The 27,505-nt window shown below is 34.6% G+C and overlaps 2 protein-coding genes across 6 annotated transcripts in view; one reads left to right on the top strand and one right to left on the bottom strand.

The window, feature by feature from the left end:
- The window catches only part of LOC124541605 (serine/threonine-protein kinase 10), a 66,542-nt gene extending 52,329 nt beyond the window's left edge, over positions 1 to 14,213 (bottom strand). For 3 of the 5 annotated variants that reach the window (XM_047119520.1, XM_047119521.1, XM_047119522.1), the window contains exon 1: positions 14,003 to 14,213. The gene's annotated coding sequence lies outside the window, so the exon portion shown is untranslated. The remainder of the gene's footprint in view (positions 1 to 14,002) is intronic. The other 2 variants (XM_047119524.1, XM_047119525.1) reach the window with 1 other exon arrangement.
- Positions 14,214 to 15,305: 1,092 nt separating this feature from the next.
- LOC124541437 (poly [ADP-ribose] polymerase tankyrase) overlaps positions 15,306 to 27,505 on the top strand; it is a 54,540-nt gene continuing 42,340 nt past the window's right edge. Inside the window, exons 1-8 of the mRNA XM_047119307.1 lie at positions 15,306 to 15,623; positions 17,868 to 18,092; positions 19,348 to 19,443; positions 22,412 to 22,619; positions 23,658 to 23,802; positions 24,845 to 24,953; positions 25,705 to 25,793; positions 26,470 to 26,616. Of these exons, the coding sequence (XP_046975263.1) occupies positions 15,434 to 15,623; positions 17,868 to 18,092; positions 19,348 to 19,443; positions 22,412 to 22,619; positions 23,658 to 23,802; positions 24,845 to 24,953; positions 25,705 to 25,793; positions 26,470 to 26,616 (1,209 nt within the window). The 5' untranslated portion in view covers positions 15,306 to 15,433. The remainder of the gene's footprint in view (positions 15,624 to 17,867; positions 18,093 to 19,347; positions 19,444 to 22,411; positions 22,620 to 23,657; positions 23,803 to 24,844; positions 24,954 to 25,704; positions 25,794 to 26,469; positions 26,617 to 27,505) is intronic.

Genomic DNA, 27,505 nt, shown 5'->3' on the forward strand with positions numbered 1-27,505 from the left:
GCAAACTTCTAAAATTATCAGTGTTTCTTTACTATATTGTTCATGTATTATATACACAAACCTTCCCCTTGAATCACACTATCTTTTAAAAAAAACCGCATCAAAATCCGTTGCGTAGATTTAAAGATATAGGGACAGAGAAAGCGACTTTGTTTTATACTATGTAGTGATGGAACTCCTATACGGCTCGCAGTTAGGGTGCGATATGGGGCAGAATTTCTTACTATCTTTAATCAAATTTTGTGTATGTGATGTGATGTCATATGATGTACGAAATATAGTTGGTCTTTTTCAAAGTTTTTTTGCTGAGTTCGATTACAGCTCTTTCGAGGGATCCTTGTAGTTTACGCCGCGTGACGTATTAAATCCGCATTTTCGAAAGTCTATTTTTGCTTTATTCGCAAGTTTCCTTTGAAATTGTCCTCGAAGTAGTTTCTGACTCTTATAAACGGAACGCTTAATCTATCCATATTAAAAAAAATTAGTTAGTCAACATCAGCTTCACTTAAAATCAAAAAATAAATAAAATTTTAACAAAAAGAAAAACCGACTTCAAACAAAACACTATATTAAAACAAATGAATATGCACGAAAAAGTAATAAAAATAATTGCGTATTCAACATATTTTTTAGAGTCTTCCTAAGTTAAATGAAATTAAAATTTTAGACTACTTAAAAGTCGATTAACGATTATATCATGTAGTTCCGACACCGACTCCAAATATAACAATAATTATAACTACATGATATAATTTTTAATCGACTTTTAAGTAGTCTAATATTTTTCATTTCATTTAACTTAGGAAGACTCTAAAAAATATGTTGAATACGCAATTATTTTTATTACTTTTTCGTGCATATTCATTTGTTTTAAAATAGTGTTTTGTTTGAAGTCGGTTTTTCTTTTTGTTAAAATTTTATTTATTTTTTGATTTTAAGTGAAGCTGATGTTGACTAACTAATTTTTTTTTAATATGGATAGATTAAGCGTTCCGTTTATATGAGTCAGAAACTACTTCGAGGACAATTTCAAAGGAAACTTGCGAATAAAGCAAAAATAGACTTTCGAAAATGCGGATTTAATACGTCACGCGGCGTAAACTACAAGAATCCCTCGAAAGAGCTGTAATCGAACTCAGCAAAAAAACTTTGAAAAAGACCAACTATACTTCGTACATCATATGACATAACATCACATACACAAAATTTGATTAAAGATAGTAAGAAATTCTGCCCCATATCGCACCCTAACTGCGAGCCGTATAGGAGTTCCATCACTACATAGTATAAAACAAAGTCGCTTTCTCTGTCCCCATACCTTTAAATCTACGCAACGGATTTTGATGCGGTTTTTTTTAAAAGATAGTGTGATTCAAGCGGAAGGTTTGTGTATATAATACATGAACAATATTGTAAAGAAACACTGATAATTTTAGAAGTTTGCGATGTGATGTCGTATATAAACAAATTCTGTAGTATATTTAGTATCAGAATTGCACCCGTGCGAAGCCGGGGTGGGTAGCTAGTTGATTATAATATTCGACTATGATAATTACATAAACATAACCACACTACGGAAGGTGACTCAAATATCCAAATAACCTATAAATAAAAGATTCGACCGAGTATCGCTAACGTGCTCCTCAGAATTGTTCCGTTCCCTTCCGTTCCGTTACTTTGTCATTGATCCTGTTCTCAGAACCTTACCAAACTTTCATCAAATTACCCTTGAAGTATATATTTTGTAATAAAAAAAGAATTATCAAAATTGGTTAACGTGATTTTCTATTATTCACCTATTTGTCGCGCATATACATAATGTAAATTTAAGACTTATGTCGTTTTCACATGGATGCCACCATCGGAAAAAAAAATAAAAAAAATGGGACCCCACGGGAAGCACTACCTTTCAAACAAAAAAAAAATTATCAAAATCGGTCCACCCAGTGAAAAGTTATGAGGTAACAAACATAAAAAAAAAAAAAAAAAAAAAAAAATACAGACGAATTGATAACCTCCTCCTTTTGGAAGTCGGTTGAAAACAAATGAATATGCACGAAAAAGTAATAAAAATAATTGCGTATTCAACATATTTTTTAGAGTCTTCCTAAGTTAAATGAAATTAAAATTTTAGACTACTTAAAAGTCGATTAACGATTATATCATGTAGTTATAATTATTGTTATATTTGGAGTCGGTGTCAGCCAATAAAACCCTACAGTATATCTATCAAAAAACAATACGAGAATACTTTAACAAATATGTTTTTTACAAATTACCTTTTACACAATAATATACTGGATCAATCAAGGGGCTCGTATCGCTTCTTTCTTTTGGTTGTTGGGGCAAGGGCACCGTGGCTGACACCGGCTCCAAATATACCAATAACTATAACTACATGATATAATCGTTAATCGACTTTTAAGTAGTCTAAAATTTTAATTTCATTTAACTTAGGAAGACTCTAAAAAATATGTTGAATACGCAATTATTTTTATTACTTTTTCGTGCATATTCATTTGTTTTAATATAGTGTTTTGTTTGAAGTCGGTTTTTCTTTTTGTTAAAATTTTATTTATTCCTGTTACGGTCGGAATAGAATATATACTTTTATTGTGTCATTGTTATAAATCGTAGTGGACACATCATCTTAGTACTCAAGATTGATGGGTCATAGGGGATGAGATGAATGGTTTAGTATAAGAGAAACCGATCAAAATGCTTCTGTTACCAAAAAATAGGAAAGGTTAATATACAATTAGTGAGTTTATGATTGATAGAACACCTTGGGAATGAAACGATCGCCTCCTGGCTATTTATATACATATTCAATATATTTAATTAGTTTGACAAAAACAAAAAAGAAACCGCTTAGATCCTTTCGCCGGTTCTTCTCGTGTCAGGGTGTTTTCTTTTCCGAACCGGTGGTAGTTTTTAATTTGACAATCAATAAGTAAGTGTAATGCTTCTATATTGAATAAAGGAATTTGAGTCTGAGTTCCACATGGTACCAATATCTCTAGCCGGTGGTGACTCCTGTTATAATATGCCAGTTATTTTAAATATTGTCACGTTAAAACTGAGAGCTATCAATGAAGAGTCCCTCTTTTGATATATAAAATCATAATTGACGCCTAAATAAGACTCGGAATGATTTTTTAATTTACATATTTCACGCTAACATAGTTACGTATGGACACGTAACACGCGAGCTGTTTTTGATGAATATTTATTAATATTAAACTAGGAAAATGCGTGCTCGTTTTTTTTTCATTTCGATTAAGACGACAACTTTTTCGCACAACTATTATAATCAAAATATACTTTATTCAAATAGGCTTTCACAAGCACTCTTGAATCGTCATCTAACAAATATATTAAGTGAAGCTACCATTGTGGTTTGGAATGTAGATTCTACAGAGAACAACCGGCAGGTAGCTCAAAAACACTAAATTAATTATAGTAATTAAAAATATATATAAATGTAATTAATCGAATCTAATTGAGTTTTTGCTCGTAAAGAACTTTCTAATGTTGGTGGAGCGCCAGCCATCCGGCCGCAGAGGACCAGACCCATAAAAAAAAGTACCTGAACAACATTTCGTAATTACTAATCAACGTGGATTTCGCAAAGACACAAACGTGTCAAATCAAAAATGTCGTATGCGAAATTTACGTACTGAATAGATAAACTTCAAAAAAAGCTTACTTATTTTATAACTAGCGGTTTCGCACGGGTGCAATACTGATACTACCATAAATATACTACAGAATATGTTTATTTACGACATCACATTACAAACACCTAAGATTATCAGTGTTTCTTTACAATATTATCCTTTTATTGTATACAAAGGTTTTCCTCTCGAATCACTATCTATTAAAAAAAAGCGCATCAAAATCAATTTCGTAGTGTTTAAGGTTAAGGCATACACAGATATATAGGGACAGAGAAAGCGACTTTGTTTATACTATGTTGTAATAATATAGTTGGTATTTAACTAACATGACTGTATTTATAAATGTTGACAAAAAGTAACTACTGAGATTCTTGCCGGTTCTCCCCGGTGGAATCTACATTCCGAACCGGCGGTAGCTTCATTTAATAGTCTGTTTAATGACGATTCAAAAGTTCTTGTAAAATCTACTTGAAAACATTTATTCTGATTGATGGATTGATATATAGGTAGTAGCTTATTTACTGGTGGTTGGGCTATGTGCGACCGTTCTGAGGAGGTACCACCAGTATACCACCAAACAGCAATACTTATTTTTGCGCTCCGTTATGATCGATGAGTGAGCCAGATTAACCAGTCCAATGTGGTGAATTGGTATGTGAAAAGGTTAATTCTTACATCACCAATGGTGCTATTGACCTTTGGTGGTCCATTCGCCCATCCCAAAATAACAATTCAGGAGTTCAGCGACATAAACGTATCGTAATTAAAAATATATATTAATTATTCATATAAATCTAATTTTCATAATTCCATGGCAACATTAAAAATTATAACGTTAAATTTAAATAATAAATTCATAATAATAAAAAAAAAACCGCAACGCCGTTTCAACCGATTTAAATTTAGAAATACATAATGTTTATTAAAAACTTTTTGCACGCACAGTAAAACTATTTAAACGAAATAAAATACTTTGAAAACATCGATTTAAAACGAATCTCAAAATTCTGTAACACATCAAAACTCTTTGATCGTACCGAAATAGTGTAACGGCTTATTCGACATATATAATATATATATATATATATATGTACAGTCAGAGTAAGAAAAACTTCTTCAGTTTTCAAATTAACTCCTTCATCAAGTCCTATACTCTTAGCACCTTTTGAATCTAAACTTGAATCATTGCGACGCAATATGTAATTCTCAATCGGTAAAGGAGATTATCGCTCATACTGAGCACACATTTACTTGGTGGTGGCTTTGTGCAAGCCCGTCTGAGTAGGCACCACCCACTCATCAGTTATTCTACCGCCAAATAACAGTACTCACAGTGAGTGAGCCAGTTGTAACTACAGGCACAAGGGACATAACATCTCAGTTCCCAAGGTTGGTGGCGCATTGACGATGTAAGGAATAGTTAATATTTCTTACAGCGTTATTGTCTATGGGTGATGACTTACCATCAGGTGGCCTCTCGTCCGCCAACCTATACCATAAAAGAAACACGAAAATAGACCTTAATGTGACGAACCTTTCCTCACCCCGACTGTACGTATACAGCTATTTTGTATATAAAAATACGTACGGACATAAATCGTTCTATTCCGGGACCGCTATAAAAATGCGACGCGTTCGTTAGACTAACTGTTTACCGGACGCGACGTCGGCTCGCGTCACGTTGACGATCACTTCGCGGACACGAAACGTCTGATGTATTATTTTATTTAACTTAAAAACAGGTAGGCAGCCTGTTACATACAAACAACCCTTTAATTTATGAATATATCACCATTGTTTGGAACTAAAGCATAACTCAAAAACTACTAAGTACTACTGTTTTTCATCAGAGAACGTAGGGTTTATCAATAAGATTAATTGTATAATTAATTCAAGTTTTGTTTTAATTAGTTAGAATATATTAGCATGATTATATTTTTAACTTTACCGACTTGTTAATTCAAATCATTTGCAAAAAAAAACCGTACGCGTATATTTTTCAAACAGCGTCAAGCTACTAGTTGGTGACTTCCAAGCTGGATGTATTAGGTATATTTTACTTGTACTTAGCTAACATAATGTAACTCGAATGTTAAATCAGTGATTCCCAAAGTGGTCCAGGTGGACCCCCAGGGGTTCACGGGAGACATGGGGGTCCAAAAGATGTTAGTGGGGGTCCACGAAAATTTATTTGCTTTTGATAGTAAAGAGCAAAAATGTAAGCATAGTTATATTACCTTATTATTTTTTTCTTATAATTCTATTCTTTTAATAAGTATAGTGTTAGAAAATGTACCATTTTTCGTTTTTATTTTACCTATCGGAAAATAGCGACCGAACGAAGAAGCGACACACATTTTATTTTTCGTTGACTTTAAAAATGTGGTAGAAATGTAGCAGCAGGGGTCCACCGAAACAAATAAAATTTTGAAAGTCGTCCAGGAGAAAAATAAGTTTGGGATCTACTGTGTTAAATTGAGAACTACAGACAAATGTGAGTGATTTTTTTAAAAAGCAACATTGAGTTCTTTCTATATCTGTTTTCCTCTACCTTAAAGTTGCCTGGAAGAGATCGCTGTGTTAGCGATAAGGCCACTTCTTGTGCATCTTTCCTATCGTGTCTATATGATTTATTTAGTGGTGTAAAATAAAGAATATTTTTATTTGATTTGAGTTCAATAAATAAAGTAAAGCACCAGTAAGAGTCCCATAGCTGGGCTAAGGCTTCCCTTTAATCGTCAGGGCGTCATGGTAGCATGCGTAAGCGATCACGTGGCGTCCGTCGAAAGACGGAGAGGATACCGCTGGTTTTTTAGTGGGTAAACCCGGCGTACTTGGGCGCACTCATCGTCCAGGGCTCCGGGGAGTCACACCCCCCCACTTTCCATCACGTGGGGGAAGCGCGTAAAGCGTTTTTCCAGCGAGAGAAAAAAAAGGCTTCCGTTTAATAGCGCATTCTGCGATGCTGACACGAGCGGAACCAACGGACAGTTATTATATAGGTATGACAGAGTTTACTCTAGATGAAGTATATTATGATTTAGATTACATACATTTCCGATTGCGGTATTTAATTGCGCGAGAAACTTACCGAGTGAGCATTACCGCAGATAATACTTGCGGTGTATGCAGTACATTTGCGACAATCATAATACTATACATATATTGTTACTATATGAAGCTGCGGCTTTACCAGAAATGAAATTGAAAATGAAATTTATGAAATACCGAATTGGAAAGCCCCGTTTTACTTCCATGGGGGGTAGAGTTTCGAAAAATATGTTCTTAGCGGATAAATACACGGTATAATCTACTTTTTAAATTTCAAATTTTCGTGATAAATTATTTTACTATTAATATGCTATGAAATTATATATAATACTTTAAAATATATATACAGCTATCCGTCAGTTTATATTCGGGTACAATAAACATATAAACAAACATACAATAAACATATAAATATGTACATTGAAATTGAAGAGGAAACAAAAATTAAAACTCATTATTTTGTCTCTAGCTAAGAAATTTGAAATACTTGGTTCTTTCTACTACAATATCGATATTTTATACATACATATATATACCTTCCGATTACCATATATACCCTTAAAATCCGTAGCGTAAAAGCTTTTGCATCAATTTTGTATCAATAATACTAAAGAGCCGGAAGCCAGGCATAACACATGCATAAGATTGCATAATCTGTATCATAATCATAATCATAATCAGAGAAATTAACACTCAATTTCGCATATACTAGCGGCCCGTGCCAGCTTCGCACAGGTGGACATACGTTTTTTTACCACCTTGAGTTAAGTTACTAAAGTTTTAGTAAGGATTCCTTATCTTTTCTAGCAATATAGCCCATCATAATTGTGGATAATGTAGCTTTCGAAATCAAAACCAAAATAAACATTATTCAAGTAGGCTTTTACAAGCACTTTTGAATCGTCATTTTACAAGTAAGTGAAGCTACCACCGGCTCGGAAAACAGACTCTACCCAGAAGAACCGACCAGAAACTCAGTAGTTACTCTCTTTCAACATTCAAAAAATACAAAGTCGTGTTAGTTAATACAATTATTTAAATTATTATATCCTGCTTGGAAATCACCAGGTATCAACTGTTCGAATATTATAAAAACATAGCGCTACATAGCAACGTCGCCAGTGAACAAACGTCATACATAGTTATTTCGCGATGTGTTATGAGTTTTGCAAATATCAAATAATGTTTTATTTATACCGAACACGAATACAGCGACGATGTAACGCGCTTTTAGTTCTTATGTAATCACATTTCACGTGTGACATTGTAAGACGTAATATTTTTCGATTTTCCATTTTTTAAATGCAATGAGTCGCGTGTTTAAAGTGTATCTGTGTGTTTGTCCCGATGTTTGATCGATAAAAACTCGATAATTAATAATTATTGATTGCTAATTAGTAAAAAACTTAACCAAAGTAAGAAGACTTAATACTTGATTCAAGTAAGCTTTTACAGGTACTGTTGAATCGTCATTATTCAAAACTATTTTAAGTAAAGCTACCACCGTTTCGGAATGTAGATTTCACCGAAAGGAATCGGCAGGGACTGAATAGCCATCCTTTTCCAACATATAAAAACACATTCATGTTAGTTATATATAATTACATATGTATATACAATATATCCTGACTGGAAGTCAAGGAATATCTGCGGAATTTTAACATATAGACGGATACCTTAAACGAAGAAGGTTTAATTGAATTTTTTTTTTTGAAAATCATTTTTTTTCTCAATCCCCTCCAACAAATCTGAGAATTCTAGTCTTAAAATGAAGAATTATTACATAAGGGAGAGGTATAGCGAGATATCGCGTGTGGTTATTTATCGTCGAACGCGCGATTTCTAAACCGAAAAATGTGACCTCAACACGGCGTTGCCAGGCAACGATTTCCCCGCTAATCATTGCTAGCAGCTTGCTGAGTGGACGTGTTCGAGTTGTGGACTGTACTTCTGTACACAGAAGAACGTTGAGATACACTAACGAGCATGTGGAACCGCTTTTGTTCTTTCAGTATAAAGTTCCATTCCTTCCTTACATTCGGAACCCTACGACTAAGTCGACTGCCCCGCCTATCATCCGCGATAGTTAGGTAGTTGAAATTTTCACAGATTATGTGTTTCTGTTGTCGCCATAACAAACAACATTTAAGTGGAACTCGCATACAAAAGACATGATTTATTTTGTTGTTTTTATATATAACCGGTGTACACACTATTCGATTACGGAGGTCGTCAAACATTTAGGCAATGTTAATTATTTTAATGATAAGCATGGTTCACAGGAGTGACTCCAGACAAACTCTTCAACGGGAAAACAGCAGAGATAAGAAAACTTTTTGTTTTATGAGATAGGTGGAAAACGAGCATGAGGCTCACTTGATGGAAAGTGACTACCACCGCCCATGGACATCTGCAACAGGGGGCTTGCAGGTGCGTTGCCGGCCTTTAAGGAATATAATATATATCTATATATTATAGATACAGAAGACATTTTTTACGATTCTCCAGTTCAATGTATACGACAATAGACAGCGTTCATTTCAACATTTAATATTAATCATTTACATACAAATACATTCATTCAACTGCGATAACGGATTATTAACAGGATATTTTTATCAATTACTCTGATGAATCACTTGTGACATCATTATAATTAATAGTATTTTTTTTCATTTACATGGAAACTATAAAAAAATCTTGCGGGTGAAGTGGTATCACCCATTTATTATATACTAGCTGAGCCCGCGATTTCGTGCGCGTTTGAATTTAACAACAAAAAGGGTATAGTCATCTTGCCAGTGAAAGTTCCGTTAAAATAGGTCCAGTTGTTTCAGAGATTAGCCGGAACAAACATACAGACACACAAAAATAAATTGGTATTTTTGTATATGTACCGTGTACATATGCATTTTGTTACGGGGGTTTATTTTTATATTACAAACAGACACTGCAATTTTATTATATATAATTTCTACGGTTACGTTCCATTTTTATGAGTTAATATATGACATACAAATATGAATAAGTGAAATAACTAACATGGCTGTATTTTTTAAATCTTGAAAAAAGAGTAACTACTGAGTTTCTTCCTGTTTCTTTTCGGTAGAATTTACTTTCCGAACCCATGGTAGCTTCATTCTATATAGTTTTTAAATGATTATTCAAAAGTGCTTGTAAAAGCATCTTTGAAGAGCCAGTGTAAACTTAGTTCAGAAATTTGGTGTCAGTCACGAGGAACGGCCAGTTAAAAATCGACTACCTCGTACTGTAATCAACAAACAACAACAACAACAGCCTGTAAATTCCCACTGCTGGGGTAAAGGCCTCCTCTCCCTTAGAGGAGAGGGATTGGAACATATTCCACCACGCTGTTCCAATACGGGTTGGTGGAATACACATGTATTAATATTATAATTGTCGGTATGTTCGTTTGGAGCATCCGTTTCTGTTTTATTTACGTTTTTGTTATCACTCGTTACCCAACCGAGTGCAGACGTACGTGTCGCAAAATTGTAAATATGTTGAAACTTTGATTACAGAGTCGAGATGGCCCAGTGGTTGGAACGCGTGCATCTTAACTGATGATTTCGGATTCAATCCAGGCAAGCACCACTATATACAACATATATATATATATATATATATATATATATATGTTCTTAATAAACACAAGTTTATAATTCATCTCGTGCTCGGCGGTGAAGGAAAACATCGTGAGGAAACCTGCATGTGACTAATTTCATCGAAATTCTGCCACATGTGCATTCCACCAACCCGCATTGGAACAGCGTGGCGGAATATGTTCCAAGCCCTCTCCTTAATGGAAGAGGAGGCCGTATCTCAGTAGTGGGAAATTTACAGACTGTTACTACTACTACTGTATCATCACCACTTTACAATTAACACTTATATAAAACACATATATTTGTATTCCTCAAAAGAGGAAAACGCCCAATATTTAATAATCATCAGACAAAAATGGCGATAAGTATTACATAAATAAATTAATACAGGACCAAATAGATGCGGCAATGATATCTGGCGAGCGTGATAAATGACATTTTCAATGCTAGAGGAACTGGAAACAGCTGATTTTTAAGTGGATAGTCCGGTGCACTCAGTACCAGTGAGTTACACCTCCCCCCACTTCACGTGGAAACGCGTTAATGCGTTATTCCAGCAGAAAAGCAAGGACAGAATAGATAATTATGTCTTTATAAGAAGCTAAGACTCTTTGATTGTTCTTTTTAATTATGACTAATATTAGTGGGATTGTAAACATAACACTCAGTACTGTAACATTTTCTTTTAAATTTATCACTAATTAAGTTTTTTTTTTTGGTATAGGTTGGCGGACAAGCATATGGGCCACCTGATGGTAACAATCGCCCATAGATAATGACACTGGAAGAAATATTAACTATTCCTTACATCGTCAATGTGCCACCAACCTTGGGAACTAAGATCTTATGTCCATTGTCCCTGTAGTTACACTGGCTCACTCACCCTTCAGACCGGAACAAAATAATACTGAGTACTGTTATTTTGCGGTAAAATAACTGATGAGTGGGTGGTACCTACCCAGATGGGCTTGCACAAAGCCCTACTACCAAGTGTTACCTGTTAGTATTAAAATTTAAAACACTTCTATTAAATGAGGCACGAGTTTCAAGTTCATAATAATAAGGCTTCATATGTATGTAATTAATTAATAAAACGATATATATTATTCAAATACTATATACAGTTATAGCCTAGGCACTCAAAAATAATGCAGTTGATCTACTAAGAGTAACTCCTACGTACCAATGGACTTATTACACCTCTTTGTATCATTAATATAGAAGTATAAATTATTATTGTAAAATGACATTTCAGTTGCTTATTTTAATAATCTAAGTTTCGTTTTAAAAATTCAGGCAAGAAAATATCTCTGAGATCAAAGATATATATATACTATACTAAATACTCTATTATTTATTGTAGAACCTCTTTATTAAATAAATACCTAAATTTCATTATGTACGACAATATTATACATCTCTTATCTCTTATCTAAGCATCCTAACCTTATTGATAGTGTCATATGATAAACATGAGATATGACATTATCAAGATATCAACTGATAAGAGCACATCTCTAGAAAGTTGATACAATATGATCATCTGTTATAATAATAATAACTACCCATCCCGGCTTGAAATGGCTACTGTCTGCATTAAACAATAAAATTTTATAGCAAAAATTTAGAAGGAAAAATTCTTGTCTTTATAGAACCAGAAATATTGGAGGAAATATGCAAGATCAATTCGCAAAACTTTCATAACAATCTGGTGAATGATTAGCGTGTACGCACAGGGGAAATTTCCATTTTTATGTATAAAAGAAGATTGGTTGTATGTTGATACTAACAATTTTTGTTTGAACATTTTCTTCTCAAACTCCTAACTATTATTGATACAAATAAGGTTTCTGTCCTGTGAAACTTATGAAGTATTAGCTTTAAACTAAATAGCTTATGTGCCAACTATTTACAAGTGGTAAGAATTTGTGCCGTAGCTATTTTTATGATCAATTTCTTTTTCCTTCTGTATATTCAATGTGCACATATTCTAGATAAAATAAACATGCTTAAGTCAATTTCCTATTCGATTATATCATTTAGTGACACTTTCTCACAGCTTATTCGTCATATACTCATTTGTTTGTTATGTGAAACAAGTTTTATGAAAAGGCCTAAATCAATAAAAAAACTCAATGTGTTATGAAAGCTTTCTTTTTTTCTAAACAGTCAATATTAGTTAATAGAAAGTACTGTAAATTATATATATTGAAAACATATTCATAACATTTCTCTATATCTATTTTGCTAAATGCTAATTATTTCTCATAGTAGGTTATGGATATAAGAATGAATGAAAGTTTCATTTTAATACTTTAATTTGCCAAATGTAGATTGGCAATTTCAATTCATATACATCATGAAATGTACTTTTTTATATACATATCCACCTGATACATAATGGATGGAATTGATGATTTAGTCAATATATATAGCTTGTAATTATTTTCTAAAAATATCAATTGTATCTAAACTTCTTGACATATTCATTCACCACACAACTTTGGATCAGCTGAACCTTATCATATACTATTAATTATTTTTGCTATAACATAATATGTGTATAGAAACTAATAAGTGAAAAATTCTGGACTATTTAAATAAAACCTTCTTTAAATTAATATTAATAAATACTTTAGGAGACAAACAATTACTGTCTTAGTCTATGTCTAGTTATTATGAGATACTTTTTGTGTTAATTAATTACATTTAAAATATAAAAAAGTAATATGCATAATAGCATATTTACAGATGCATAATTTTATGGATTTTTATTATTCAATAAATAATATTTGTTTAATTTTGTAGTTTCTCTATTTAGGTTTTTAAATCATAGCTGTTATCTTAATTTAATTATTCAACAATTGTAAAGGATGCAAACAAAATGTGCAACAAGATAGTACAGGAAAGAATAGTTACATTGACTAGAGATAAAAAATAACCATGATAACACTATCTGCATGGCAAATTTTACCTACTTATAAGCCAATACTAAATCAACATAGCATTTTTTGTATATCTCTGAGCTCATTAGCATAGTATGTTAAATTGTAATTAGCACCATTGATACTCAAATAAACTTTAATAATTTAATTTAATTGCCGCGAAATATTTCGTCTCTTTTTTTTTAAATTATACTAATAGGCAAAAGTAGTTACGTTTACAGTTTACAGAAAATAATTTATACATTTGTTTACCTTCGGATTTTAAATTATCTAATCTACAGTCTATTCACACACATCACTGCAATTCAAAAGTGAAAATGCACACAAACACTGCATTATTTCACTCCGAGAATAGAGAAATTGCACGGGTCGCAGCTAATTGAATTAGTCGAGTTGACGGACTAGCGACAAAATCATACGGCACGACGTGAGGTCTCAGAAGCTACGCCGTTGATGGCACGACATGAATGATATGAAAAGTGAAGATTTGACCCAGCCTCGCCTACTAGTCGCGTCCTCGACAGAAACCTGTTCATCTGACTCACCTACTGAACTAAAGAACGCAGTTTCCGGACTGCAACAAAATATCTATCCGTAACATTAAAAACTATCCATGTATATTTCCCAATTACAATTATATATAAGCTTATAATTTGCCAATTAACCATTTAAAATATTTGATGAGTGAAAGGGGACATACCTTGCGGAAACTTGGAAGCGATGAAAAGTAATTCCAGATTGTACGTTGTAAATAAATTAACACAAAAACACTGAGTATCCGTTCACAAACAGTTTCAGCACAAACAAAAAGTCAATCCACTGTATTTTCTAATACTATACCGTGTGCGGCGGATAAATGTACTATCCTGTGAAAGACGCCATTTTGATTTCGTCAACTAACGTTCATAGACAATAAAATATAGAATATTATGTTAGAATAAAATGTCACGTTATTAGAAGTTTAGAAAATAACAAGCACTCATTATTTAAATAACATTTTTATTTTCTGATAATAATAAAAGCCTTAGACCCTATTAATTGTGTAGTATAAAAAAATGTTCATTTATCAGTCAATTATTTATAAAAAAATTGAAAGACCTTTTACTTTGATTGATAAATAAATAAGATGACAGTTTATAAATTAATAATTCTAAAATTGTAAGTGATGTATAAAAATAAATATAAAAAGTAACATTATGCATTATTATTTAACTATATCATAAATAACAACAAAAAATGTTTTTATCTGTATTTTAGTTTTTATTTACTCTTTGTTACATCTTATCTTAATACTGTGGCCATTAAAATATATTACCCCAGAAATAGGTAAAACTCAACTCCGAAAAAATTTAAGCAAAATACCAGTCTGTAAATTTCACACAGCTAGGATAAGGCCTCCTCTTCCATTAAGGAGAGGGTTTGGAACACATTCCACCACGCTGTTCCAATGCGGGTTGGTGGAATGCACATGTGGCAGAATTTCGAAGAAATTAGACACATGCAGGTTTCCTCACGATGTTTTTCTTCACCGCCGAGCACGAGATGCATTATAAAGACAAATTAAGCACATGAATCAGCGGTGCTTGCCTGGGTTCGAACTCGCAATCATCGGTTAAGATGTACGCGTTCTAACCATTGTTCCATGTCAGAACAACTCCGAATAATTGTTTAAAATTTATTATTATTTTCTTTATATTTTACATATGAATGTTAGAAAAATAATATATTAAACTTAGTGTTTTATTTCAACTGGGAAGTATTCCTGCAACTCATCAGTAATTTTAAATTAATGCTATAATCCGAAGACCTTTTATAGAACTAAAATCGATTTCCAGTTGGTATACAAGCTTTTGTAAAAATATATAATAGGCATACAATATTTTCCCCTAAAATAATGACACGATTAAAAAATTATAGGTTTATATTATAGGATAAATATATTTTGCTTTATTAATTTAGCATTGTATATGTATAATTTTGAGCAGTCTTTGATTTAAGTATGGTAACACTACAATTGTCAAAAAGAGCCAAGAGCAGCTGTAATTGTACGATGTACGTGTTTTCGTCCGATAATTCTATTTAACCGAACATGGAAGTGTAATAAAAATAGTCCTAAATGTGATAAACGAACATGTCGAGCCGCCGTTCTATGCTCGGGTCGGCTTTGGACTCGTTGCCGGCGCCCACGGATCCTCTTCGCGAATTATTCGAGGCTTGCAAAGTTGGCGATGTTACTCGAGTGAAAAAGTTAATTACACCACAAACAGTGAACGCTAGGGATACAGCTGGACGTAAATCGACACCTCTACACTTCGCCGCGGGTATGTTATTTATTAATTTGTCAAAAATAATAATCGAATGAAGTTTATTGTACGAAAACAATGCAAAAGTGAAAGGCTGTTTTGTTAATTGCATAATTGTTCACGGTTGTTGGTTGCGCCAAATGTCGTGATTTATCTCCTTTACTGTTTAGTTCCTTGTTATTTTCAATTGTTTCTGTGTTTTTTATTGTAACATTGAGTCATGACATGTTATACTGATATTAGTTAGGTAACATCTTGATTAATTGATTTTATTTACATTTTTTGTACGATATACAATATAAATACAAATAGAAATAAAAACCAGTATGCTCTGCACATTTACACAAGTTTAGACAATTTATAATTATGTAACGGTTATTACTGCACTGTTTTAATTATACATTCATAATATAAAATTAATTGACCTAAATATATGTTACAGATTTGATAAAAATGGTAAAACACATTATGTTGCTTTCTGGATCTAAATTTGAAATATAAATAATAATAAGAATTTAAATATTAGACAGTCATTAGTCTGCAGTTAATTTGAAGCTAGTTAAATGATTACTAAAAAATAAGTTTATGCAACCCATCCTCAGAAATTATATTCTGAGAATTTTCAGTCTTTTTCCAATTTTATTTAACAATACATAACAATAAATTAATGTTATTTTTTGTAAACACCACTCAGATATTTATTAAAGAAAATTATACTATTAACTTTCTTGGTGGAAGAGCTTTATGCAAGCTCGTCTGGGTAGGTACCACCCACTCATCAGATATTCTACCCCCAAACAACAGTACTCAGTATGTTTGTGTTACCGTTTGAAGGGTGAATAAGCCAATGTAACTACAGGCACAAGAGACATAAATCTTAGTTTCCAAGATTGGTAGCGCATTGGTGATGTAACAAATGGTTAATATTTGTTACAGCATCATTGTTTATGAGCAGTGGTGATCACTTACCTTCAGGTGGCCTTTGTGCTTGTTTTATACAAATTTCAATTTTGCTTCATACATAATATCATTAAATTCTGTTCAGTGGTTTACTCGTCAAAGTGTAATATACAATTAGTATTGTATTTATAATATTAGTATAGATACCAATAGTTTCTGGTTCTCATATATAAAGCTACATAAAGACCTAGTTTCTGTCGGGTCATGATATTTTTTAAATTGTTATTATACCACAGTAACTGATGAATTAACTGAGAAGTGAAACAATATAATTTTTCCTATAAATTGTGGTTCATGTTATTATATTGGGACACATTTACAACTTACATAGAACAAGCTTTTAATATTGCTGTTTGTTGTATATTGAAAAGAGATATTAGTAACTATTTGATATGTACGAAGAATATTTTGTAAGAGAAGTGAATTTGTATTGTTGCACTCATTGAAACCTTGATAACAATCATAAACCTATCAAGATCTGAGAAGCACTAATTTCCATGGAGTTTATGTTGCTCATCAGATTGTAAAAACTGTGATACCATTATCACACTCTGATAATTATCTCAAAAGCACATAGATTTATGTCAATAAAGTACATATTAATATTAATCATAATTATAATTTTTTATTCCATACAAAAATAATTTTTATAAACAGTTTTAGTATGGATAACAAAAACATACATCTTTATATTTGTGAAACAATTTTGCAGTGGGTTTCGCGAAACTTCGCTTTTAGTCAAAAGTTTTTTTTATTTTTTATTAATTAAAATAAAACTCGTATGTATTAATTAACAAATTACTTTAAATTAACTTAATTACTTTATTAAAATTTCATCAAGAATTATTTTTCTGCACATATACGACAGGAGCTCTTCAAAATGAGATCATAACCAATTTTTTATGTGCAGATAGCTGTCCCAAAACCATTGGGACAAAAATCGGCTTAAGCTATTAACGTGTCAGATATGATTTGTACGTAATGGCCTTAAAATAAAATGCTATAAATATATCATGTTTATTTATTTATTTAGGCCCACAAACAGAATATAATTCGGGTTACATTTGAGTTACAGTCTAAAATTATTTTTAGCTTGATTATATTCCTAAACATGTGTACACGGCATACTCATTAAAAAAACAATATTTAAAAAATAAAAATTTTTCTTGTCTTATTTTTAACAGTGCAACTGGCATGAATTCGTTATTTATACTACGTGAAAAATAGTTACCTTTGTATTTATATGATGTTTATGCTAATGTAATAAAAAAAATATGTTTTTTTTTAATGTTCTTTTTCCAGGCTATGGAAGAAGGGAAGTAGTCGAAATCCTGATAGCCGGTGGCGCGGCTTTACAAGCTCGTGATGAGGGCGGCCTGCAGCCGCTGCACAACGCGTGCTCGTTCGGGCACGCGGACGTCGTGCGCGCGCTGCTCGCTGCGGGGGCGCCGCCCGCCGCGAGGGACAACTGGGGCTACACGCCGCTGCACGAGGCCGCCGCGAAAGGGAAGGTGGATGTCTGCATCGGTGAGTATTCTTTATGAGAGATATGGATGGACTAATTGGTTTCTTTGCAGCTAAACTATGTAAACGTATATGTATGTCTTGGTAGGGCTTTGTGCTAGCCCGTCTGGGTAGACACCACCCAGTCATCAGTTATTCTACCGCCAAGTAACAGTACTCAGTAGTGTCCGTTTTGAAGGGTGAGTGAGCCAGTGTCACAACAGGCGCAAGGGACATACCATCTTAGTTTCCAAGGTTGATGGTACATTGACGATGTAAAGAATAGTTAATATTTCTTACAGCGTCATTGTCTATGGGTGATGGTAACCACTTACAATAAGGTGGCACATATGCTCGTCCGCCAACCTATACCATAAAAAAAAAAACATTTATCTAGGAAACATTGCCAATACAGTTTTTCTCTCAAATGAAAACATATAATTAATTGTAAAACTTTTATTGATTATATTGAAAAACATGAATCTTATAAGTAAACTAATTCACTTTTAATATTTAAAAATACAGAAATAATATTATTCGGACTCATAATTATAATGACAGCTACATTTTTGAATGGTTTATTAGAACTTTTAACAAAAGTAGCTTCTATTAAACTAAACAAAAAATCAACATACAAGAAAACGTTAATATCTTAACTTATAATTAAATTATAATCACAGCGCTACTTTTGGTAATTCTTGCTTTAGATTCGGATGTTTCTTGAGTCCCGCATTTAGTAATATGACATTTGGTACATGTGCATAATAGGCTATTTGACTGGTTTTTAAAATTCATTTTATATTATTTAGTAGAGGTTAAGGAACCCAGTAAAAGTAGATTTTTTTTATTTCTAATACATATTTGCCGAAAACTATCTTATTAAAATTCCATATTTAAATAACGCGCGAAAACGCTACTTGGACAATATGGCGCTGCAATGGGGTCGGTGACGTCACTTTGCTGTATTTTAATCTGTGCTATATATAGTAGAAAAGCAAGGTTTACAAGAAAGTGACTTCATCATAAGCCCGGCCAATCAGGAGCGTTTTGTGTCACGTGACAAACGTTTGAAAAAATGCATTTTTATTTATTGATTTTTGAATAAATTATCAAGTTTCGTTAGTAAATAACCATTTTTAAACTCATAATATACACTGATTACAATAATTCACAATTTTTCGCATTGTCAAATAGCCTATTATTTGCACATATGCCATGAATGAACCCTACTCGGTACTAATATGTTACATAATCTGAAAATGTTATTGGTTGTTTCCAGCACTCCTCCAGCACGGTGCCGACCCGAACATACGGAACACTGAAGGGAAGACGCCACTGGACCTCGCCGATACGGCCACCAGACCGGTTCTAACTGGTTCGTATTGTGTTTATATTGTAACATAATTGTGCTCGACTTGACTATATCATGAGCCGAGATGGTTTGTGGTTTGAACGCGTGGTTAGAACCGATGATTGCGGGTTCAAACCCAGGCAAGCACTACTGTATATTCATGTGCTTAATTTGTCTTGATAATTCATCTCGTGCTCGGCGCTGAAGGAAAACTTCGTGGCGAAACCTGCGTTTGTCTAATTTCATAGGAGTTCTGCCACATGGGTGTTCCATCAATCTTCATTGGACCAGCGTGGTGTTCCAAATCTTCTCCTCAAAGGGAAAGGAGGTCTTAGCCGAGCAGTAGGAAATTTACAGGCTTTTCTTGTTGACTGTATCCTAATAGCTAGCCTGTACGGCTATAGATCTCTAGGTCACGAGTCCAAATACACGTTCGAGTTTTCAAAAACTTCTCAGAAGCTGAAAGGCATGTAATCGTTTGGTCCTACTTCTGAAACTTCTGAATTCTCCGTACGTGTCTTGTTGCTGTCCCATCTCGTTATGTATAAAGAGTGATTTGCACACACATTTGTACGCTAGAGTATCCCCTAAATGGTAGTCTGTTCTCCACAAGCAAACTTTGTTTTGACCAAGAGAACATCGTCATATTTCCTAGCTGAATCTCCATGCGTGGAGTCTTTTGTTTATACAAAAATACTTCGTGTCTTCTATGGAATCAATTTTAGGTTCCATATTATCTTATATATTTATGATAACTGAACCTGCGGCCTTAGGTACCCAAGTTTGTGCTTTACGTTTGACGCCCTTAGTATTTCTTTCTATTATTAAAGTTTCAGAAAAGTCTTAGAAGATGTCTACACCCTGTAAGGTACCAGCCGAATCTGTAATTTGTCGGTGTTATAGTTTCTGAGATTTCCAATTATGTATTCCGCGATTGTTCAAACAAAATTGCTTCTAATATATACGATACTAGCAACCTGCCCCATCTTCGCAAGGGAGCAATGCTGATACTAAATATACTACAGATTTTTTGTTGATTATTTACCATATTGTTCACGTATTAGAAACAAAAACCTCTCAAATCACTCTATCTATTAAAAATAACAGCATCAAAATCAGTTGCGTAATTTCAAAGATCTAAGCATACATAGAGACAGCGGTAAGCGACTTTGTTTTATACTATGTAATGATAATATATCAACTATTTTCAGTTTGTAAGTAATTTTATTTTGAATCGATAGATTAAATCAAATTTTCGTCGACTCATAATAATTTTGATAACTTCCTCTTATTTTGAAAGACGGGTAGTATCCTTTTGTTTTTTACACGTATAATACGACACAACTTAGACATAGCATCAGCAAAATTCGTAAAACCGATTACATATCTAACAACTATCAATATTTATTTCGTATGCGACTATGATCTTTACACAAACGTAATAGCTTGTAATATCATATGACCTAATGTATTCGTCAATTTGACGCGTCGATTTACACGCACTCGCTTTCTCGGGTTGAACTGACGCGGGAAACTATAGCAACGAATTGCGCATAATGGTGCGATAGGGAGCTGTTTCTATTGGTTGTGTGAATCGGCAGTAATCGGTTTTAATGAATTTGCCGATGCTACATCTAAGTTGTGTAGTAATACGTTCTTAATTAAAACAGCCATTTGCAATTACGAACGCCGTTTTCAAAGTTATTACAATATATTAGAATACGTTAAAATTTACAAGGTCAGTATTATTCATGTTCAAGTTTAAACAATTACTTTTAATATTATGCAGTTTAAAATTATGATTAGCATTAATTACTGAAGTAATGACGTCACAATAAAAAAAAATTAAGCTCACGGCAAAATTACATTTATAAATATTATATTACTCAATACAAGATTATCAAAGATAAAAAAGTGTTGATGTTGTATTGGTTATTTCTAGCTAAGGTATATAAAGTAGTAGTACCTTTCAAAAAAGTAATTGATTTTGCCGGTTCTTCTCGGTAGAATCAACATTTCGGACCGGTTGTAGCTTTAAATTTAATTAAACACTGTTACATTTTTTTTATGGTATATGTTGGCGGACGAGCATATGGGCCACCTGATGGTAAGTCGTCACCATCACCCATAGATAATGAATTTGTAAGAAATATTACCTAATCCTTACATCGTCAATGCGCCACCAACAATGGGAACTAAGATGTTATGTCTATTGTGCCAGTAGTGACACTGGCTCACTCACCCTTCAAACCGGAACACAACAATACTGAGTACCGTTATTTGGCTGTAGAATAACTGATAAGTCGGTGGTACCTACCCAGACAGGCTTGCACAAAGCCCTACCACCAAGTAAACATTACATGACGAATCAAAAGTGCTTTTATGAGCTTACTCGAATAAAATATATTTTGATTTTTGCTTTTCATTATGTCCGAAACTCTTAAATATCGATATGATTTACAAATTAATAATTAAAATTTCACATAAGGTACGGGTTGTCATGAATATATATTAGAATTAAAAAAGGACCTAAAATTAGGCCATTTGTAATGCCTATTCTTGTAGATTTGTAAGACTTCAAATAATTATCTATTAGAAAAAGATGAAGCGAATTTAAAATTAAAATGATTTCTATACATGCGTTTTATCTCTTTCTTACAAATCAATGTAGGGTTAAACAAAGACAGGGCGACATCTGAAAGCTGATGTCACTATCAATATTTAGTTCCAAATATCCGTTACATAATCCAAGTAATACTTATCGGATATCGCCCATGCCTACTGGCTACTACTCATCTATACTGATCATTCTATTCCTGGATTAAATAAACTATTATACTCGCTCTTGTTACGTAATATAATTAATTCCATTGACATTAACTTGCATTACTATGGAAATCATTTGTACAAAACGTCAGCGCGATGTAAATGACAAGTGATGCCATCTAGATTATTTTCCGAGAACTAAACTGTCACCGCGTGCGTTTGGCAGGCGAGTACTGCGCCGCGGACGTGCTGGAGGCGGCGCGCTCGGGCGCGGACGAGCGGCTGGCGGGGCTGCTGACGCCGCTGAACGTGAACGTGCACGCGAGCGACGGGCGGCGCTCCACGGCGCTGCACCTGGCGGCCGGCTACAACCGCGCGCGCGCCGTGCGCCTGCTGCTGCAGCGCGGCGCCGACGTGCACGCCAAGGACAAGGGGTGAGGAGGAGGATATATATATATATATATATATATTTATTTATTTTATATGTATTGACAATATAATTTATTAATGGATATATAATTTGTGTATTCTATATTTATATTTATTTCACAGTTTTATTAATAGATTCATATTATTTTATTTATTAGTAGAGCACCACCCACCTTATATTCTATGACCTATCCTACACCTGTTGGTTGCCTGGAAGAGATCGCTATGTAGCGATAAGGTCGCCAAAATTGTACGCCTGTTATATCTAGGCCATATCTTTGTCATTTGTATTTTTTTATTTCACTGTGTGGTGTACAATAAAGAATAAACTAAGATTACATCTACCAAATAGATTAAATAGATACTATACTTAAATATGTGCGCTGTGCTCACACACCGTCTTCACCGCGCTGCCATTCATCACATATGGAGGATATGGAATGGCACGTATATGGACGATATCTCACAGTTGCCTTGAGATAGCTATATATTTTGTTTGGATCTAAGTTAGGATGTGATGCGATTCTTGGGTATCCTTAATGCAACTTCTGAAGCCCAAAGTCAAATTAGCTAATATAATTAGAGATAGCTCTGAGATTAGGAATTCAGTGATGAGTTTTTGGTGTTGACAGACAATAACGTGATGTGAAACCGACATTTATTTATATTATTAACTTGGTAACGCTTTTGGACACTGTCAGTGGCTACAGTTTATACTGAAATATGAAATTCATTATAATCCGTTTTCAATATATTCTAATCTTACTACAAGTATTTAAAATGTTTTTTATCTTTATTCGATTGAGTTCGATATTTCTACAAATGTCTCGTTCACGAGGCTGCAGTTTGCGGGTAGATGTTGGGGGCATTAGAAGTGTCCATAGACTACCTCCCTTCGTACGTTTGCCGCGTAAATGGTAAAGGTAAACGATAGTGGTGATCAGTATTCATTATAAATACTTGTAAAAAATAACCATGCAAATTTAAAATAAGTAGTACATCCCGTACTCATCCTGCTTGTAAATACCCCCCCCTCCCCCCAGAGGCCTGGTCCCGCTGCACAACGCGTGTTCCTACGGGCACTACGAGGTCACGGAGCTTCTGGTGCGCGCCGGGGCGGATGTCAACGCGACGGACCTGTGGGCCTTCACTCCCCTCCACGAAGCCGCCAGCAAAGCCCGATTGGAGGTTGGTTGGAATGATATGTCGAAGGATTGCCAGATTAACAACAACAGCCTGTAAATTTCCCACTGCTGGGCTAAGATTCCTCTCCCTTTGAGGAGAAGATTTCGAGAACAATCCACCACGCTATTCCAGTGCTTGTTGGTGGAATACACATGTGGCAGAATTTCTATGACATTAGACACATGCAGGTTTCCTCACGATGCTTTCCTTCACCGCCGAGCACGAGATGAATTATAAACACAAATTAAGCACATGAATATTCAGTGGTGTTTGTCTGGATTTGAACCCGTAATGCACGTGTTTTGACCACTGGGCCATCGCGACTCTAGATCATATAATGGATATAAAATATGTATAAATAAATTACTTTGTGTATCCAGTGTGTGTAATAAATTTGTTTGTATAATTAGATCAAATATAAAGCGAGGTCATCCGTATTTCCGTAACGTACTGCCTAATTAATTAACATATTTTGTATAATGGTAACACTGCGAACAGTTACATTATAATATCAAATTTATCTTAGTTTAAGTTTTATAATTACCCGAAATAAAAGTTCATCTGCATTATTCCACTGCTTGTTGTTACTTTGTGTAAAAAGATTTAACTCTGTATATTTTCAATGATGTTTAAAAATTTGACGACCTCCGTTATTGAGGAGTGTGTATACCGGTTTTTATGGGTACGCCACTCCGAGGTCCCGGGTTCGATTCCCGGCCGAGTCGATGTAGAAAACGTTCATTATTTCTCTATGTTGCTTCCCAAAGCACCCAGACCCATCTGTGTGTGTGTGGTGCCGTCGTTACTTCTGATTTTTCACAACGCAAGTGCTTTAGCTACTTACATTGGGGTCAGAGTAACGTATGTGATGTTGTCCAATATTTAATTGAACGCTCTTATGGTATATATAGCTAAGTAGGATATTGTAAATCTAAGGATTGTTTATCGTTAGCTATGACTGTTTATGGGCAATGGTGATTTAATTTAAGATAGCCCCCTCCTCCCCCGCCCCCTATAAATATTTAAATAAATGTATACCTTCCAGGTGTGTTCCCTCCTCCTGAGTGAGGGCGCGGACCCCACCCTGCTCAACTGTCACGGCAAGTCCGCACTGGACGTGGCGCCCTCTCGCGAGCTGAGAGAGCGACTATCATGTAAGTAATAATTTATGTGTAAATTACTTTCCATTGTGACTAAATAAAAAAAAAAAAAAACAATAGGCTATTTGACAAATTTCAAAGGTTTGTCACGTGACACAAAACGCTCCTGATTGTCTGGGCTTATGATGAAGTCACTTTCTTGTAAGCTTAGCTTTTCTTCTATATGTACCACAGATTAAAATACAGGAAAGTGACGTCACCGACCCCATTACAGCGCCATATTGTCCAACTACTAGAAATAAAAAACACTACTTTTGCTGGGTTCCTTAACCTCTATTAAATAATATAAAATGGATTTTAAAAACCACTCAAATAGCCTATTATAATTTGGTTTGTAATTTTTTTGTTGACCCTACTTCTATCGAGAAGTAACTCTCTCTCCAACTCCATCGGATGATGCGTTCGAGTAGTAGCTTATCAAGTAAAGTAATCGTCCGTAAACTGATACCACTACCCATGCCTTGACTTTTAATATGAGACAACATCACATACCTTACTCTGATCATAATGTAAGTAGCTAAAGCACTTGTGTTGTGGAACATCAGAAGTAACGACGGTACCACAAACACCCAGACCCGAGACAACGTAAAAAACTAATGATAATTTACATCGACTCAGCCGGGAATCGAACCCGGGACCTCGGAGTGGCGTACCCATGAAAACCGGTGTACACACCGCTCCACCACGGAGGTCGTCAAATTAAATAATATTCTATAGTGTATGTATTGATCTGTTAAAATTGTAGTCGAATTTCGCGGTCACTGCTTGCTCGAAGCGTGTCGATTGGCTGAACCGGCGAGGGTGAAGAAACAGCTGTCGTCGTTAGGACAACAGGTAACGCACGAATTTAAATAATATTTGCCAAACTCTTTACTTACATATTATGTAAAGAGTTTACTATATTCAGCTGAGATGGCCCAGTGGTTAGAACGCGTGCATCTTAATCGATGATTTCGGGTTTAAACCCAGGCAAGCACCAACATACAGGGTTATTGGTAACTCGACCTATATCCGGTAGGAGGTGATAGGGGTAATTTTTAAAAATGGTTCTGGACTTTTGGATAATACGTATATGAGTTAAAATATATATACGTCGAGTTACTAATAACCCTGTATATATGTGCTTAATTTGTGTTTATAATTCATCTCGTGCTCGGCGGTGAAGGAAATCATCGTGAGGAAACCTACATGTCTAATTTCATCGAAATTCTGCCACGTGTGCATTCCACCAACCCGCATTGCAACAGCGTGGTGGAATGTGTTCCAAACCCTCTCCTTAATGGAAAAGGAGGCCTTATCTCAGCAGTGGGAAATTTACATGCTGTTACTTTACTTTACTTTTATATAAAGGAATTTGAGCTGGATACAACAACAACAACAACAACAGCCTGTAAATTCCCACTGCTGGGCTAAAGGCCTCCTCTCCCTTTTTGAGGAGAATTGGAACATATTCCACCACGCTGTTCCAATGAGCTGGATATGGTTCCCTAACTGCACGTATACTTTCCAGGATCTCTCGGCGCTCCAGTGCACGCAGCAGGTGACGTTACCAGTACCGAACGAACGGATCACAGAGCTGGTAAACTTCCAGCACCTCGGCACCGGCGACCGGCCGCTGCACTGCGCCGCCGCCAGCGTCTACCCCAAGAGGAAACAGGTATCGCTTCGTCTTGTAGGCAGGCTGACTGGTGTATTCGCCACGTGGTGTTGAGAGCCATCATCGATCATAAAAATATTACCCAATCCTTATGTGACCAATGACGTTATGTCCCTTGTATAAGTACACTGGTTCAGTTACCTTTTAATTAAAGTAAAGTAAAGTAAAGTAAAGTAAAGTAACAGCCTGTACATTTCCCACTGCTGAGATAAGGCCTCCTCTTCCATTAAGGAGAGGGTTTGGAACATATTCCACCACGCTGTTCCAATGCGGGTTGGTGGAATGCACATGTGGCAGAATTTCGATGAAATTAGTCACATGCAGGTTTCCTCACGATGTTTTCCTTCACCGCGGAGCACGAGATGAATTATAAACACAAATTAAGCACATATATATATAAATATATATATATATATATATATATATATATATATATATATATATATAGCGGTGCTTGCCTGGATTTGAACCCGCAATCATCGGTTAAGATGCACGCGTTCTAACCACTGGGCCATCTCAGCTCTTAATTGGAACACAGAAATACCAAGTGTTGCTGGTTGGTAGTAGAATATATATGTAGGTTGTGCACACGCAGACAGGCTTGCACAGAACCTGGTGAGCCAAGAAAAAATGGCATTTTTTAGATAGTGTTTTTTTAGTAAAATGGGAGGATATTTGATAACTCATATGACTGAATGGGTGGCATCGGATGTTACTACAGGCTCAAGGGATATAACATCTCAATTTCCAACGTTGGTGCCACATTGGTTAAAATTTCATATGGAGCCAATATCTATGGGCAAAGGTCACGACTTACCGTCAGGTTAACATCTTAACATCTTAGTTTCCAAAGTTGGTGCAACATTGGTGATCTGTATAGGTTAGTATT

This window comes from Vanessa cardui, chromosome 28, assembly GCF_905220365.1.
Source record: "Vanessa cardui chromosome 28, ilVanCard2.1, whole genome shotgun sequence".
NCBI classification, from domain to species: domain Eukaryota; kingdom Metazoa; phylum Arthropoda; class Insecta; order Lepidoptera; family Nymphalidae; genus Vanessa; species Vanessa cardui.